Source organism: Giraffa tippelskirchi, chromosome 7 (genome assembly GCF_054371585.1).
Source record: "Giraffa tippelskirchi isolate mGirTip1 chromosome 7, T2T-mGirTip1v1.2.pri, whole genome shotgun sequence".
Lineage (NCBI taxonomy): Eukaryota > Metazoa > Chordata > Mammalia > Artiodactyla > Giraffidae > Giraffa > Giraffa tippelskirchi.
The window spans coordinates 148,658,045-148,673,255 of NC_137281.1; the positions used below are offsets into that span (position 1 = coordinate 148,658,045).

General features: G+C 44.0%; 1 protein-coding gene across 3 annotated transcripts in view; it reads right to left on the reverse strand.

Annotated features, from left to right (window-relative positions):
* Positions 1-14,262, reverse strand: part of SPTLC2 (serine palmitoyltransferase long chain base subunit 2) — a 105,776-nt gene extending 91,514 nt beyond the window's left edge. For all 3 annotated transcript variants that reach the window (XR_014059607.1, XM_081510561.1, XM_081510560.1), the window contains exon 1: positions 14,022-14,262. Coding sequence is in view for 2 of the 3 variants with exons in the window: in XM_081510561.1 (XP_081366687.1) it covers positions 14,022-14,153 (132 nt within the window). In the remaining variant the exon portion in view is untranslated. The remainder of the gene's footprint in view (positions 1-14,021) is intronic.
* Positions 14,263-15,211: the final 949 nt, after the last annotated feature.

A 15,211-nucleotide genomic window follows, 5' to 3' on the forward strand; every position in this document is an offset into this window, starting at 1 on the left:
TGCATTATCAGAGACGAATGGGTCTGGGAACAGAGCTGCAAAGTGCATTAAGACCTGGGAGAGGTATCAGCCTCCTTTCCAGCTGCAGAGGCCCCAACACTGGACGCTTCTGCAGGGAGCCTACTCATCAACTTGCAATACCTTACGGAGCCGGCCCACATCTTACTCTGAGCTCCCGCGGGAAACCCGGCTCTCCAAGCTGGAGGTTGACGGGGAGAGAAGCAGAGGTGGCTAGTCTTTCCCGCCAGGACACAGTCTCTCCACAGGCTTCGGTACTGGCAGAGTGCCTGACGGCTATCTTCCAGCCTGAACTGGCTGGGGCAGGGCAAGGGCTAGGCTTGACATTGACCAGGTTTGCCTGTTTCCAGCCTGGGATACATACTCCTGCTCTGGACCTCCCATTGCTCTTCATTAGTTGATTTTTCAATGTATCTTCAATTCGTAAAGAAATAAAATCAAGAGGTAGGGAATTCCCTGGTGGTCCAGGGACCATGGAGCAGCTAAAAAAATAAAATTAAGAAAACTGATTGTTTAGAGGAGAAAAAAAAAAGACACTCCAGTTAGAGCTTTTCCTCCTACCATACTGTGGAAGAAACAGCTAAGCAGCCCCCTGTATACATTCTCTTTAAATTCCCTTTAGTGATAGACACTCTTCAGTTTTCGCTGGGTACAACGCTACCCAGCTACATACCACATTCCCCAATCTCTCTTGTGGCAAAAGACAGCTGTGTGAGAAATTCGGGCCAACAGGAAGTGAACAGAAATGATGGGTATATCTGGGCTGGAGTATATCCTTTAAAACAGCAAGTGCTCCTTTCCCTCCACTTTTCCTCCTCTCTGCCTGTGGCCTAGTGTGGATGAGGTTGAAAATATTAACTGAAGACAGCATCCTCAAAGACTGCAAGACAACAAAGATTAGATCTCACACCCTACCTACTCAGGACTACCTATCTCACGATTTTACAAAGAGATCACCTCTACCTTATTTATTTAAACATCACATTTATAGCAACAAAAACAACAGAAAACAAAAAAATAAAAAACAACACTGAGACTTTTGCTTCCAAGTTGGAGTTAATAGGTAGAGCCAAGCCATCACTTTCACAGAAAACCTAGAAAAAACTGCACAGATTACTCAAAACAAGAAGTAGTTTTAAAGACAATGAGAAACTGTTTTCCACGCAAAAAGGACAAGGTGAACTAAGATTCCAGAGAGGGAAGAGCCTTTCCTTAGTGAGCTAAATTCGCTGGTCATTTTCTCTACTTGCGGTATTCATAGAATCTGATCATGAACAGATCATAACTAGACTTGCCATGGGCAGAAGAGCTCTACCAAGGAAAAGAAAAACCAACAGAGTTTATAAGAGCTATATAGGTTGGTGTGAAGAGTCCTGGATATGTGACCAGTTTTCTGCATAGGACATTTATTAAGTGCTGGAGAAGCTAGGGAGATGGACTAGAAAGGTGATGTGAAGTCAACCACAATCTTACCATGCTTAGGAGGTAAGGTCATACTAGAGGGAGGGGCCTGCAACAAACACACAACGGATCCCATCCTTGAGACGCTGTACTCACTAGAGTGAACTGAATCTACCTAAAAACTCTGCCCAGCCCACCAAGCTCAAGACCTGGTTAGACGGAGGTGCTCAGGCCCTTCCCATATCTCTAATATTTTATTAAAAATAAGGTTGAATTGTAATTGAGATGTATTTTCTTTGTTGCTGTTTCGTTGCTAAATTGTGTCCGACTCTTTTGCGATCCCATGGACTGTAGCCCACCAGGCTCCTCTGTCCAAAGGCTTTTCCAGGCAAGAATACTGGAGTGGGTTGCCATTTCCTCCTCCACCTTCCCGTATCTCTAAGAGACCAAACAGCAAAAAAAAAATTGACTTTAGTCTCTGCCGGTCTTTTATTCAAAACATCCAACAACCAATCAAAAACCCTTGCTTTCCCAGGAGGCTGGGCGAGAACAGGAGTATGACTAAAAGAGAGAAGGCACAGTATACAGTAGCCTTATATTTCAGTACTGCTGGTCTTGGGATATGTGTTTCCCTGGTGGCCTAGTGGTAAAGATTCTGCCTGCTAATGTGGGAGATGTGGGATGGGAAGGTCTCCTGAAAAAGGAAATGGCAACCCACTCCAGGATTCTTGCCTGGGAAATCCCCTGGAGAGAAGTGTCTGGAGGGCTAGAGTCCATGGGGTTGCAAGAGAGTAGGACACAACTTACCGACTAAACAACAACAAAGTCTCGGGGTATCTCTCACACCTTGATCTCTCCCTTTAATTTCATGTCCCCAGAAGTATAGAATCCTCCTGTTTAATTGTTTTTAACATTTCTAAAACTGCAAAAAATAATTTTTGGACATCAGACTCTCCCAGGAACCCAGAGCCCCCTTTCTACCAACGAGCTCAAAATCATCATGATCATCTCATTCTTTTCACTCATTCAGCAAATATTTCATTTCTATGTAAAGATCTATACCCTGTATTTGACGATACAAATAAAAGGTAGTCCTTTTTCAAGTCCTCAAGAATTCTGCAATTTTTTTTTAGAGAAAAAGAAGACAAAGTTCATCATGATTTTTGAGATAAAAGAGAATAGGGAAACTTTTTTAAAGGATACTATCTAAAGAGGTTTACATATAAATACGCAGAATGAAAATTGCACACAAAGTGAGAAGCATTTTGAGCACAAGTAATTCTCAAGTTGTCTCACTTTTCCTCTTCACACGACTAATGACAAAACCAAGGAATACTTAAGCAATCTGTCCAGTCACAAGAAAGCTGGATTGAAAGTCAAGATGAGAATGCAAGTTTCTACATTTTCCACTTATTGCCATTTCTTAGTCATATTTCCTGGTGGCTCAGATGGTAAAGAATCTGCCTGCAATGCAGGAGACCCAGGTTCAAACCCTGGGTTGGGAAGATTCCCCTTGAAAAGGAAATGGCAACCCACTCACTCCAGTATTCTTGCCTGGAGAATTCCATGGGCAGAGGAGCCTGGTGAGCAAAAGTCCACGGGATCCCAAAGAGCTGGCCACGACTGGGCAACTAACATTTTCACTTTCAGTCATATTCCTTAGATATTCTATGAATCAAATTTTCTTTTAATCATTTCAGAGATAATATAACTGAATCTGATTGTTTAAAAATTATCAGTGGCTTAAAATGAGACTTTCACTTTAAACCCAACCTCTGTGCTCATTTTTTGCTGTTCATATAATTAGCTATTTTTGCTGTTCATACGATCAGCTGGACACGAACTGAGACAGTGGCTATCTGAGTTTCATTTCCCCTACTAAGACAATGTCTGTTTCTAGGAAACCAGAACTAACACTAATTAACTTAGCTATCCTGAAAATAACCTGTTTCCTTTGCCTACATACAAACCACGCCTGTACAGGACGCGATAAAGATATCACCCTTTAGCGTGTACAGCAGAGGTCTCTAACGGGTACTTCTATCACAATCATGTGTCCATTTTAACATTGGTTTGTCTTTTTTTTTTTTTCTAGCAATGCTGCGTGTGGGACTGAACCCAGGCCACGACAGTGAAGATGCCAACTCCTAAGCAATGGACTGTCAGGGAATTTCCTTGGGTTGTCTTTTTATTATTGAGTTAGAAGAGTGTTTTATACATTCTAGATAACAGGCCTCTTATCTGCAATATGATTTGATTTTCAAATACTTTCTCTCATTCTATGGATTCTCATTTCACTTTCTTCATGGTGTCCTTTGAAAGACAGTTCTTAATGTTGATCCAGGACAATTTATCTTTTTTTTTTTCTTTGGTTGCTGATACTTTTGGAGTCATGGACATAAAAAAACCATGGCCTGATCAAAGTCTGCATGTTTTTTCCTAAGAATTTTGTAGTTGTAACTTTTACATTTAGGTCTTTGATCTTTTGCATGCACAGTTTGCCCCCACAACACTTTTTAAAAAGGCCATTCTCTCTCCCCTTGAATTATCTACTCTTGTAGAAAAATCAGTTGACCACAAATGTAAGGGTTTTAGTTCTGCCCCAACCTGGGATCCCTGCATTGGCAGTGCAGTCTTAGCCACTGGAATATCAGGGAAGTCCCTACAGTAACTTTTGAAATTGGAAAGGGTGAGTCCTCCAACTTTGTTCTTCTTTTTCAAGACTTTGTCTATTCTGGGTCCTTTATGTTTTCATATGAATTTTAGGACCAGGTTGTAAGTATTACCAAAAAATCCAGCTGATACTTTGATAGGAGTTACACTGAATTTGTAGACCAATCTTAAGTCTTTCAATCCCTGAACATTTGGATGTCTTTGCACTTATTTAGATCTTTGATTTCTTTCAAAATGTTTTTGTAGTTTTCAGTATTCAAGTCCTGCAATTTTTCTGTTGCATTTTTCCTAAACATTTAATTCTGTTTGATGCTGTGTGTGCAAAAGCTGTGCTTTAATGGCTTTATGGAGAATGATGCGAACCCGGCTGCCCTTTCAGTTGGTGCCCACTACAAAGGCAGAGGGGAGGGCACCGGCCCAGAACACGTTAGAGGTGGAAGAGAGCTCAGAAGAAAATGCAGACCTTGTGGCAGACCTGCACTGGCACACAGGCTTCCTACAACATTCGTCTGTAGTAACCTGTGGCTTTTCTAAGAGACAGGAAAGTGCTGCAGAGATGTGGGTGTGAAGGACAATAATACCTCCTGTGCAGAGCATCACTGCCCAGAGCACACCGAGTGCGGCTGATGGAAACCAGGCGGAGCGTGCACACTCGGAGGCCTGCATTTCTGAACTATCAACAGGAATATGGTAACGTCAAAATGCAGAGCTGTTTTACGGCTGGCTTTGGAAGCATTTCTTAGTCCATTCCATACAAGGTAACATCACAAAAAATCAGGAACTTACCCTGATGGCAAGGAAAAAATGTGGATTCCCTTCTTTTGTAAATGTGCCTGCCAAAAGAAAGAGGACACTTCTGGAAATATATGTTCAGAGAGTGGCATAGCTTGTGTGATGGGAGTAAAGCTCCAAACTATTTTTTCTAGTATGTGTGATAGGCAGTAGTGAGAGGCTAGCTCATTTCAGGAAAAATCCAAGGAAAGATCAGCCTCTACAACCAACTCTCAGAAGATGAAATCTCTTGGCATTCCTGATACCTAAAGTCCTCAAAAATTAATTTAAGTTCTGAATTGTCAAATCCAGTGACATGATAGATTAAGACAAACCTGAATACAACCTGGTCCTGTTAACTTACTACCTGGGCCAGTTATTTAAATGGTCTGGAATTCAGTCTTACTTGTAAAATGGAGATAATGTTCACCTACTACCCAAGCTCTCGTAAAGATTAGATAGGTAGAAAAGCTGGGAGAGGCTCTGACCACAGTAAATGGTACCTATTACTATCACTTTAAATTTTTTTTTTAATTTATTTTTGGCTGTGCTGGGTCTTTGTTGCTGCACGGGCTCTCTCCAGGTGTGGCGAGCAGGGCTACTCGGCACTGTGGTGCACGGACGTCTCTCTGCAGGGGCTCCTCTGGTGGTGGAGTACAGGCTCTAGGGACTGCGGGCTTCAGCAGTTGTGGCTCCCGGGCTCTAGAGCACAGGCTCAGGAGCAGCTGTGGTGCATGGAAGCTTCGTTGCTTCTCGGCATGTGCTTCCTGGACCAGGGATCAAACCTGTGTCTCCTGCGTCGGCAAGGGGCCTCTTCAACGCTGAGCCACCAGGGAAGCCCCTCATGGCTATTATTATCCTTAGTTTCCCACCACCAAGATTGTTGCTTACCCCTCCTTACTGAAACACCCTCCATTTCCTTGGACTTTCTCACACCACTTTCCAACACTTCCTTCTTTCCCAACCAACCTTCTTCAACAGTGGTGTGTGTGTATCTTCTCCAAGAACACTAGGATTCCCCAATATTACATCCTTGGTGCCTCCTCTGCTTGCTTAATGCCCTTTTCTATCTACTTTACCAACTTCCATGGCTTCAACCACCACCCCTTCATTCCTTCAACTAAGATTTCCTTAGTTCCTATCACAAACCAGGCACAAGTCAAATAGTAAAAGCTCAGATGTTTGCTGAAGGGGCTTACTTATTAAGCAGAAAGAGGCTTATTATCTAGAATAATTCAAAACCAGCACACTGCACAGGTCAGTACTTTATCTGTAGTTTCTAAAGCTTTCCAAATCATAAAAATTGTTGAATATTTCCCCCAACCTCAACGTGTATAGTCTCAGTAAAACTGCGTATTTTTCACTCTACGTAGAAATATAAGAAAACAGCAGACTGATTTACAACAGACCACATTCAAAAACGAGCCCCCAACACAGGGATTACCCCTGCCCTTTAGGGTCTTATAGTACACATGTATTATTTCTACAATCAGAAGGAAAAACCACTTTAAAACAAAAGGAAAAATCACTACTTTAACCTTCATAATGGGTCTTGAGGGCAGTCTTAAAGACAACAACCGTTACGATAAATTTTCTGAGCTTGAATCAGGCAAGGGCAAAGGGTTTACTTGCTTAATTCACATTAAGTCACAAATTACAAATTATATTATAGAAGTCTTCTTAGAAGCTATTCAGAAGGCAACTAGCTTTTGAGGCCACAAACCATGTATTTAATCAAGTAAGGCACACCCACTCAGAATGCAAACACAGCCTCTACCCATCCCTCTCAATTGCCTATTCTGCCAATAAACACTGCTTCTTTCTTTCAAAAATGGAATCTAATTGAATCTCAACCAATTAACTACTTGCTCAGAACACTATGAAGTTTCTAGGCCACCTAGGCCAACCTTAAAAAATGGGCAAGACTGCCTGCCCTGAATATCCAAGTTCTAAGATACTATATTAAGAATACAGTGCGGGGGCGGGGTGGGGGGAGAAGAAGAATACAGTGATTTATTTGTTAACTATTGGTCTCATTTCCCAAGAATTTTTATTAACGAGAATTCCTGAGTTCCTCAAATGACTCTGGAATCTTTCAGATCCAACCAGTAAGACCTGAAATGTTCTTCTGCTTGGAACAAAAAGCACTTGAAACAAACATCTAATCCCGTGAGTTGTAAACAGTTACAACATTACTTTCGCAAAGCTTTAAGGTCTTCCGATGTCTCATCAGGCCCTGTGAAACCTGAACAGGTATATTCACCATTCTAGCTACTCCTCCAGTTCCTGTGTCATTTTCAGTTCAGTCGCTCAGTCGTGTCTGACTCTTTGCGACCCCATGAACCGCAGCACGCCAGGCCTCCCTATCCATCACCAGCTCCTGGAGTCCACCCAAACCCATGTCCATCGAGTCGACGGTACCATCCAGCTATCTCATTCTCTGTCGTCCCCTTCTCCTCCTGACCTCAATCTTTCCCAGCATCAGGGTCTTTTCCAACGAGTCAGCTCTTCGCATCAGGTGGCCAAAGTATTGGAGTTTCAGCTTCAACATCAGTCCTTCCAATGAATATTCAGGGCTGATTTCCTCTAGGATGGACTGGTTGGATCTCCTTGCAGTCCAAGGGACCCTCAAGCGTCTTCTCCAACACCACAGTTCAAAAGCATCAACTCTTCTGCGCTCAGCTTTCTTTATAGTCCAACTCTCACATCCATACGTGACTACTGGAAACACCATAGCCTTGACTAGATGGACCTTTGTTGGCAAAGTAATGTCTCTGCTTTTTAATATGCTGTCTAGGTTAGTCATACCTTTCCTTCCAGGGAGTAAGCATCTTTTAATTTCATGGCTGCAATCACCATCTGCTGTGATTTTGGAGCCCAAAAAAATAAAGTCAGCCACTATTTCCACTGTTTCTCCATCTATCTGCCATGAAGTGATGGGACTGGCTGCCATGATCTTAGTTTTCTGAATGTTGAGCTTTAAACCAACTTTTTCACTCTCCTCTTTCACTTTCATCAAGAGGCTCTTTAGGTCTTCTTCACTTTCTGCCATAAGGGTGGTGTCATCTGCATATCTGAGGTTATTGATATTTCTCCCGGCAATCATGATTCCAGCTTGTGGTTCCTCCAGCCCAGCGTTTCTCATGATGTACTCCTGTGTCATAACCAACTTCTTTTCCCAGGTACTGTTTCCTCTCAGTGGAAACAAAAGCTAGTAGCTACTTAGTAAACCACCTTTCATTAGTTATTCATTTGCCTTCTTCTAAGTAGCAAAACCAGTACTTTGTTCTTTCTACTTTATCTTATTACTTAAATAAGAACATAACTTTTGCCCCAATTCCTTAAGATAAAATCTTATTTACTGGGGCAGCTAGAAGGCTGTCATTCTTCTAAAATCTCATTAAATCTATTCCTAATGGGAAAAAACTTAGGTTCAAACTCTCTCAAAAGCAGATCATTTTTTTCTTCTATGCTGCTGCTGCTAAGTTGCTTCAGTCGTGGTCGACTCTGTGCGACCCCATAGACAGCAGCCCACCAGGCTCCCCCGTCCCTGGGATTCTCCAGGCCAGAATACTGGAGTGGGTTGCCATTTCCTTCTCCAGTGCATGAAAGGGAAAAGTGAAAGTGAAGTCGCTCAGTCGTGTCCGACTCTTAGTAACCCCACGGACTGTAGCCCACCAGGCTTCTCTGTCCATGGGGTTTCCCAGGCAAGAGTACTGGAGTGGGGTGCCATTGCCTTCTCCTTTTTCTTCTATATTGTTAACTAATTTAGCAAAGTTAAATGTGTAAACAAATCTCAAAAGTTCTTCAAAGAAATGAAGACAGAAAAAATGTAATGTTAACAATGGGCTTTAAAAGTAGAAACCAACAGTACTATATTTCAGGTACAACCAAAATATGGCATTTATTTAACCAAATGTTAAATCCACAGTAATAAACTCTTGGTAATTAAGATCACTGAATACTCCAAATTGCTGCTGAGAAAATTTCCTGCAAAATCTCTAGAGGTCTTTAAAAATAGGATAGAATCATCTATCAAGATTAGTTTTAATGATATAGTTTTAATAAAGTCCTACAAATAGATAAAGGGAATGAATTACATAAACCCCTAAGGTTCCTTCCAGCTCTTAATTCCACCAAAGCTTCCCTAATGCTAACTTTTACCTCAAAAAATCCTGCCTCTCTTCTCTCACTCCCTCTGAATGGCAGAGAAGCAAAATTACTGCTTCTCTTCCTTGTGAAAACTCTACCTACCGTCGTCATTAAAAAACAGTAATGTCTACACCTTTAAGGATGGCTACTGTACAGGAAAAAACCTAATTCTCCTGTGATATCTCTCCTTAATTCTCACACTGTCATACCACTAACACTTCCGACCACATGTATGTGTGGGCGGGGGAGGGGGGACCAGTGGGAAGGGGGCCTGCTACATACCACCAAGCAATGCTGTGACACAGCTGGGTGTCCTGCAATTTTTTTCCTTTTTTAAAAAAAACGAAGAATATCACTAATTTACAATGTTGTTAGTTTCAAGTGTAGGTGTCCTACAATTTAACTCACTTCTACACTACCAGGATACAGCATCAGATCCCACAGGTAAGAGTTCAGTCCCACAAGCCTGTCCTGCTCCAACCCCAACTTCACATGCCAGTATCAAGTCCAGGTTATCACCTGTGCTTCTGACCAATCAGAGGTTCTGGGGACCCCTTCCTTGTGTTTGGCTAATTTACTAGAGCAGCTCACAGATCCCAGGAATACTGTTTCCTTACTGTTAACCAGTGTGTTATAAAAGGAGATGGTAACAAAGGATACAGATGGAAGAGAGATGTAGGCAAGGAATGTGGGGAGGGGCACAAAGCTTCCAGGTGGGCTGCTGTTTCAGCCCCCTACGTGGTCAGCAACCCAGCAGCTCTCTGAACCCAGTCCTCTCTGGACTTTTACGAAGGTGTCATCATGCAGGCATGATTGATCATTAACTCCATTTCCAGCCTCTCCCCCCATCTGGAAAACTGGGGGTGGGGCTGAGAATTCCAAGCTTCTTTTGTTTTATTTATTTATTTTTGGCTGCATCGGGTCTTAGTTGTGGCACTGGTGTTTGGACCCTGTTGCAGCGCCGGGACTCAGCTGCTCCGTTGCATATAGCATCTTAGTTCCCAGACCAGGGACTGAACCCGTGTCCCGTGCATTACAAGGCAGACATTTAACCACTGGATCACCAAGTCCCAAATCCCAAGCTTCTAATCATGATTTGGTCTTTTTGGTGACCAGGGCTCCCATTCAGGAGCCGAATGAGAGTCAGCTCATTAGGAACAAAGGATGTTTCTATTATCCAGGAAATGTGAAGCTGGGTCAGAAACTGGAGGTCAAAGACCAAATATTAGAACAAAAGATGCTCCCAGGACTTTTACCACTTAGGAAATCACATAGGAGTGGGGGTAGATATATACATATTTTTCTCCTATAAATCTCACAGCTACTGTAAAAAAAAAAATAATAATAACAAGTGTTGGTGAGCATGTGGAGAAACTGGAATCCTTGTGCACTGCTGATGGAAAGGTAAAGTGATACAGCCACCGTGTCAAACAGTAGCACGTTTCCTCAAAAAAATTAAACATACCATATGATACAACAATTTCACGTCTAAGTATATACCTGAAAGAACTGAAAGCACGGTTGAAGAGTTGTTGGCTGACAGTGGCATTATTCACAACAACTGAACCATGGAAGCAACTTGAGTGTACATTGACAGATGAATGGCTATGCAAAATGCGGTATATATACACACAATGGAATATTATTTGGCCTTTAAAAAGGAAGGAAATTTTGATACATGCTACAACATACGTGAATCATGAGGATGCTATGCTGAAAAAAAAAGTCACCAAAAGACAAAAAAGTGGAACGTGGAATGGTGGTTACCAGGCACTAGCAGGAGGAGAGAATGTGGAGATACTGCTTAATGGGTACAGAGTTTCTGATTTACATGATGAAAAGAGTTATGGAGATGGATGGTGTGGATGGTTGCACGACACCATGAATATATTTAATTCCACTGAATTGGACACTTACAAATGGTTAAGATGGTAAATTTTGTTATGTGTATTTTACCACAATAAAAAAATTGGAAAACAGAAAACAAAACCAAACAATAATATCTGATTGTTTCATAATGCCCTTTCTACCCTGGCATCTACTGATATTTACTCAAACTCTAAACCCAAATCCAACAAAGAGGCCAGCATACACATTCATCCTTTCAAACACAGAAACATAGACTCCTAAGAGTGTAGAGGGATCTTAGAAGTTTCTAACTTCTCTTCTGTTCATTAAAAGACAAATGGGGGATGTCCCTGACAGTCCAGTGGTTAAGATTCCATGGTTCCGATGCAGGGAGCTCAGGTCGATTCCTGGTCAGGGAAGTAAGATTCCACATGACTCAGGCACGGCCAAAAAAAACAAAAAAGTGGAATATGTGAGGAAATGAACTTGTAGCTCAGATTTAAAAACCACACTACATTCTCTTTTTAGTAAAAGACACAAGCTTGTGCACTTAACATCTTAGGTGTATTTTTATGGCATAATTTGCCATATTTCCCCCAGAAGCTGGGGGAAAATACACAGAGCACTAGAGTGCACATCCCTTTAGAAACAACAAACACAACTTTAAAAAATACTTTAAAGATATTCTTGCTCTCATGAAATTTCTTTTGCTTAAGCAAAAAGAAAGGGGGAAAAGCAACACCCCACAGCCAAGTCCTCCTATTAGTATAAAAGTTAATACCTAAAGTCTTTGTCTTAAAAAAAAAAAAAAGACTCATGAGAAATTGTTTTCTAGAAGGGATGCTGCTGCGGCTGCTGCTAAGTCGCTTCAGTCGTGTCCGACTCTGTGCGACCCCACAGACGGCAGCCCACCAGGCTCTGCCATCCCTGGGATTCTCCAGGCAGGAACACTGGAGTGGGTTGCCATTTCCTTCTCCAATGCATGAAAGTGAAAAGTGAAAGGGAAGTTGCTCAGTTGTGTCCAACTCTTCGCGACCCCATGCACCGCAGCCTACCAGGCTCCTCCGTCCATGGGATTTTCCAGGCAAGAGTACTAGAGTGGGTTGCCATTGCCTTCTCCCCTAGAAGGGATAGTGCAGCTCCAAATATTCTTTGGGCATTCCACCAAACCATTCTTCCAAATGCCACCAGCGTGTCTTGAGTGAAATTTTTCACTAAGATATATTAGAAAAAGTCAAGTTTTCCAGTTATATAGATTTTTAAATTTCATTTCAGCAGATTAATATTCCTTCAGTGTATCAGTCAGCAATCTCTGAAGAAATGTCATGCCCACCAGTGCTAAACAATTCAGGATTAATGGGAGGGAGAAATCTTATTTACTATGAATACTAACTCCGAACACAAGTATGTTAAGTGAAAACAGTACTTAAACACAAACCACCTCTAACGAGTGAACACCTTTCTCTTGATTTCCTCCTCACTCTTAAAAATCATAATGCACTTGTTGGCCTGCAATGTATTTTCCGATTTCCACCATTAGGTTTCCCTGTTACAGTCTCTACCACAATATTATCTTATTAGCCATTGCTAGGAAAACAGCTTTTTCAATGGGTTTATAATGAGCTGATTCTTATCACTTCCTGTCTCACACAATTATTTCTTCAAAAATGGAAAACAAAATTTCTGAGTCTGTGTATTATGCTGTCTTATGCCTTAAAACTTCAGGGGAGGTCAAGACTCTTTTAAGTATTTCCCCTCTAACTCTTACAGACTTAATATCTCAACAAGACCTGGAGAAACACCTGTTTTCTGTTTCACACCAGATAGTATCAGACCTATCTATCGTATTTACTGATTGGGGGAGAAGGCTGGCATATTTATGGTAATACCAAATTACATTACAACAGTCACATTTCCTGCTATGGGGAACAGACTCTCCTGAAAAAATGATTTCCTTAATTTCTTAATGAGATTTATCAGTATTAAAATCAACCAGAAATATCACAATACTCTTCTGCCAAGAGTATTTCATCTTTCTAACCAGCTCCTCTTTAAAAACACATTTCAGAATACCTGTCAGTCCACAGAACTAGAAAGTTGACAGTCATTACTGCTTTGAATTCAGAACTTTTCAAATATTTCAGAACAGCCAGGGCTTGGTTGGTGACTCAGCCTTGGTGAATTAGTAGACAGATTCATTGCAAGTTGTGCGTTTGGGCTCAGTCTGACTCTTTGTGACCCATGGACTGTTAACCCTCTTGGCTCCTCTGTCCAAGAGATTATCTTGGCAAGAATACCGGTGTTGGTTGCCATTTCCTTCTCCAGGATGGAGCCCCGCGTCTCCTGTGTCTCCTGCACTGGCAGGCGGATTCTTTACTGCTGACCCATCTGGACTTCCCTCATCACAAGTCATCACCAGGCTAAAACAATTCCCTTGTGTGACAGTACTCCTGCTCATGGGGTCAAAAAGACCACCTAACTCAATCTGGAGCCCGGGATTGGGGGTGGGGTGGAATTTCACCTAGGACCAAGACCATAGTGCTTTTAGGACCAAGACCATAGAGCTTTTAAGCCTCTGGACTAGGTTCACTGCCAGGTTTGTGGTCCAAAGTCTTGCTTTGCAGAAAGGGGTAAGGAAGAGACGGTGCGTTTCCAACTGGTACCACCTCCTAACTTTTCTTTGTCTCCTGAGGATTCTAAATGTGGTTTTCCCTGGAGGGCTTCAGAGCGTCTAGGAGGAAGCAAAACCACCTGAAAGGGCTAGAGGGGGAGCCTCCGGAGGGGGGAAAAAAAAAAAAACAAGAGCCCACGAGTGGACCCTCCCGGGCTCCAAGGAAGGGGGGGCACTCCCTGCCTCCCCAAAGTGGCAGCACCCACTTCTGGCGGGATCGGGTAGTAGAAGCAGAGCCAGACCTCCGGGGTGGGGTGGGGTGAGGTGGGGGGAAGACCTCAGGCGCAGAGAGATAGGGGAGCCCCAGCGGCCGCCCTTGAGCCTCCCGGCCGCGGGAAGGCAGGGTCAGCGCCAGGACGCGGCCGCTGGCACCCGTGAGCCCCGCGGACGGTCACCGCGACCTCCCGGCCGCCTCTCCTCACGGGCGCCGGCTCGCGGGCGCCGGGCCCCCCGGCCCCTGGCCCCCGGCCGCCCGGTCCCTCCGTACCTGGCCGGCAGCGGCTGCGGCGGCCGCGGCGCTGCTCCTCACGTACCCGTTCCGCACCTCCCCGTTCGCCACGCAGCTGTTCGCCCGCACCGGGCGACGGCAGCAGCAGCAGCCTCCGGGATCCGGCCGCATCGTCCCGGCAGCACCCAGGCGGCCACAGGAAGACGCTCTCTGTAGGCGGCGGCCGAGGGAGCTTCGGCCCCGAAGTCCCGCTCAGCGCCCCTCCCGCCTCTCCGAAACCGGAAATGGCTGCACGCCGCCGCCGCTTCCCTGCCGGGCCGTCACGCGGGGGAGGGGCCCGCTCCCGCGAAGCCTGCGGCGCGCCCAAGGCGGGGCCCCCGGGAGCCCGAGACCCGGCCGGGGGGAGCGAGCAGGAGTGGCGTGCGCCGAGGGGGCCACTGGCCAATCAGGAGCGAGGGGGGAGGCGGACCCACGCCCCGCCTGGCCAATCACGGGCTAGAACGACGCGGCTCCGCGGGTGTGTCAGGAGGGTTTGCTGGAGGGGGAAAGCTTGGACCTGGGAGCTGGGCTGAGCCCAAGTCTCTAGAGCGGCTTCCCGGTTCTCCTGGTCCGGTGCCGCCCTCTCTGCCTTTGCCTCCGGGGAAGTGCTCGGTTTGAGTCCCAGCCTTCTATTTAATTAGCTAATTCTTTACACGATACCTTTTTTTTTTGACATTCCCTCACCGTTCTTCAATGCTCATCGTACATTAACACGTTTTAAGTAATAATTCACATGTCTCTTTGCCCTTCACATCTGTTCAGTTTCAGGGTTTTCTGTACAATTTCTTTAGTACAGAAAGTCAAGGAACTTGGTCTTGTTCCAGATCTGCCAGTAACCAGAAGCTAAACCTTGAGTATTTAACCGCTTTGGGAGCCAAATTCTTTAAGATGGAGTGAATACCTCCTGCTTAATAGACTCATTGCAAGAGTTCTATTAATGAGCCATTTTGCACCTATCACAATACCCGGTTCATACTAGAAGCATTTGATATATATTTATATACATTATTTTTCACCTATTTTTATCTATATCCCCATAGTTATTAGAGAGGAAATGGTGGTTTAGTCGCTAAGTCCTGTTGGACTCTTGCGACCCCATGGACTGTAGCCTACCAGACCCCGCTATTCATGGGTTTTCCAGGCAAGCATACTGGAGTGGCTTGCCATTTCCTTCTCCAGGGGATCTTCCT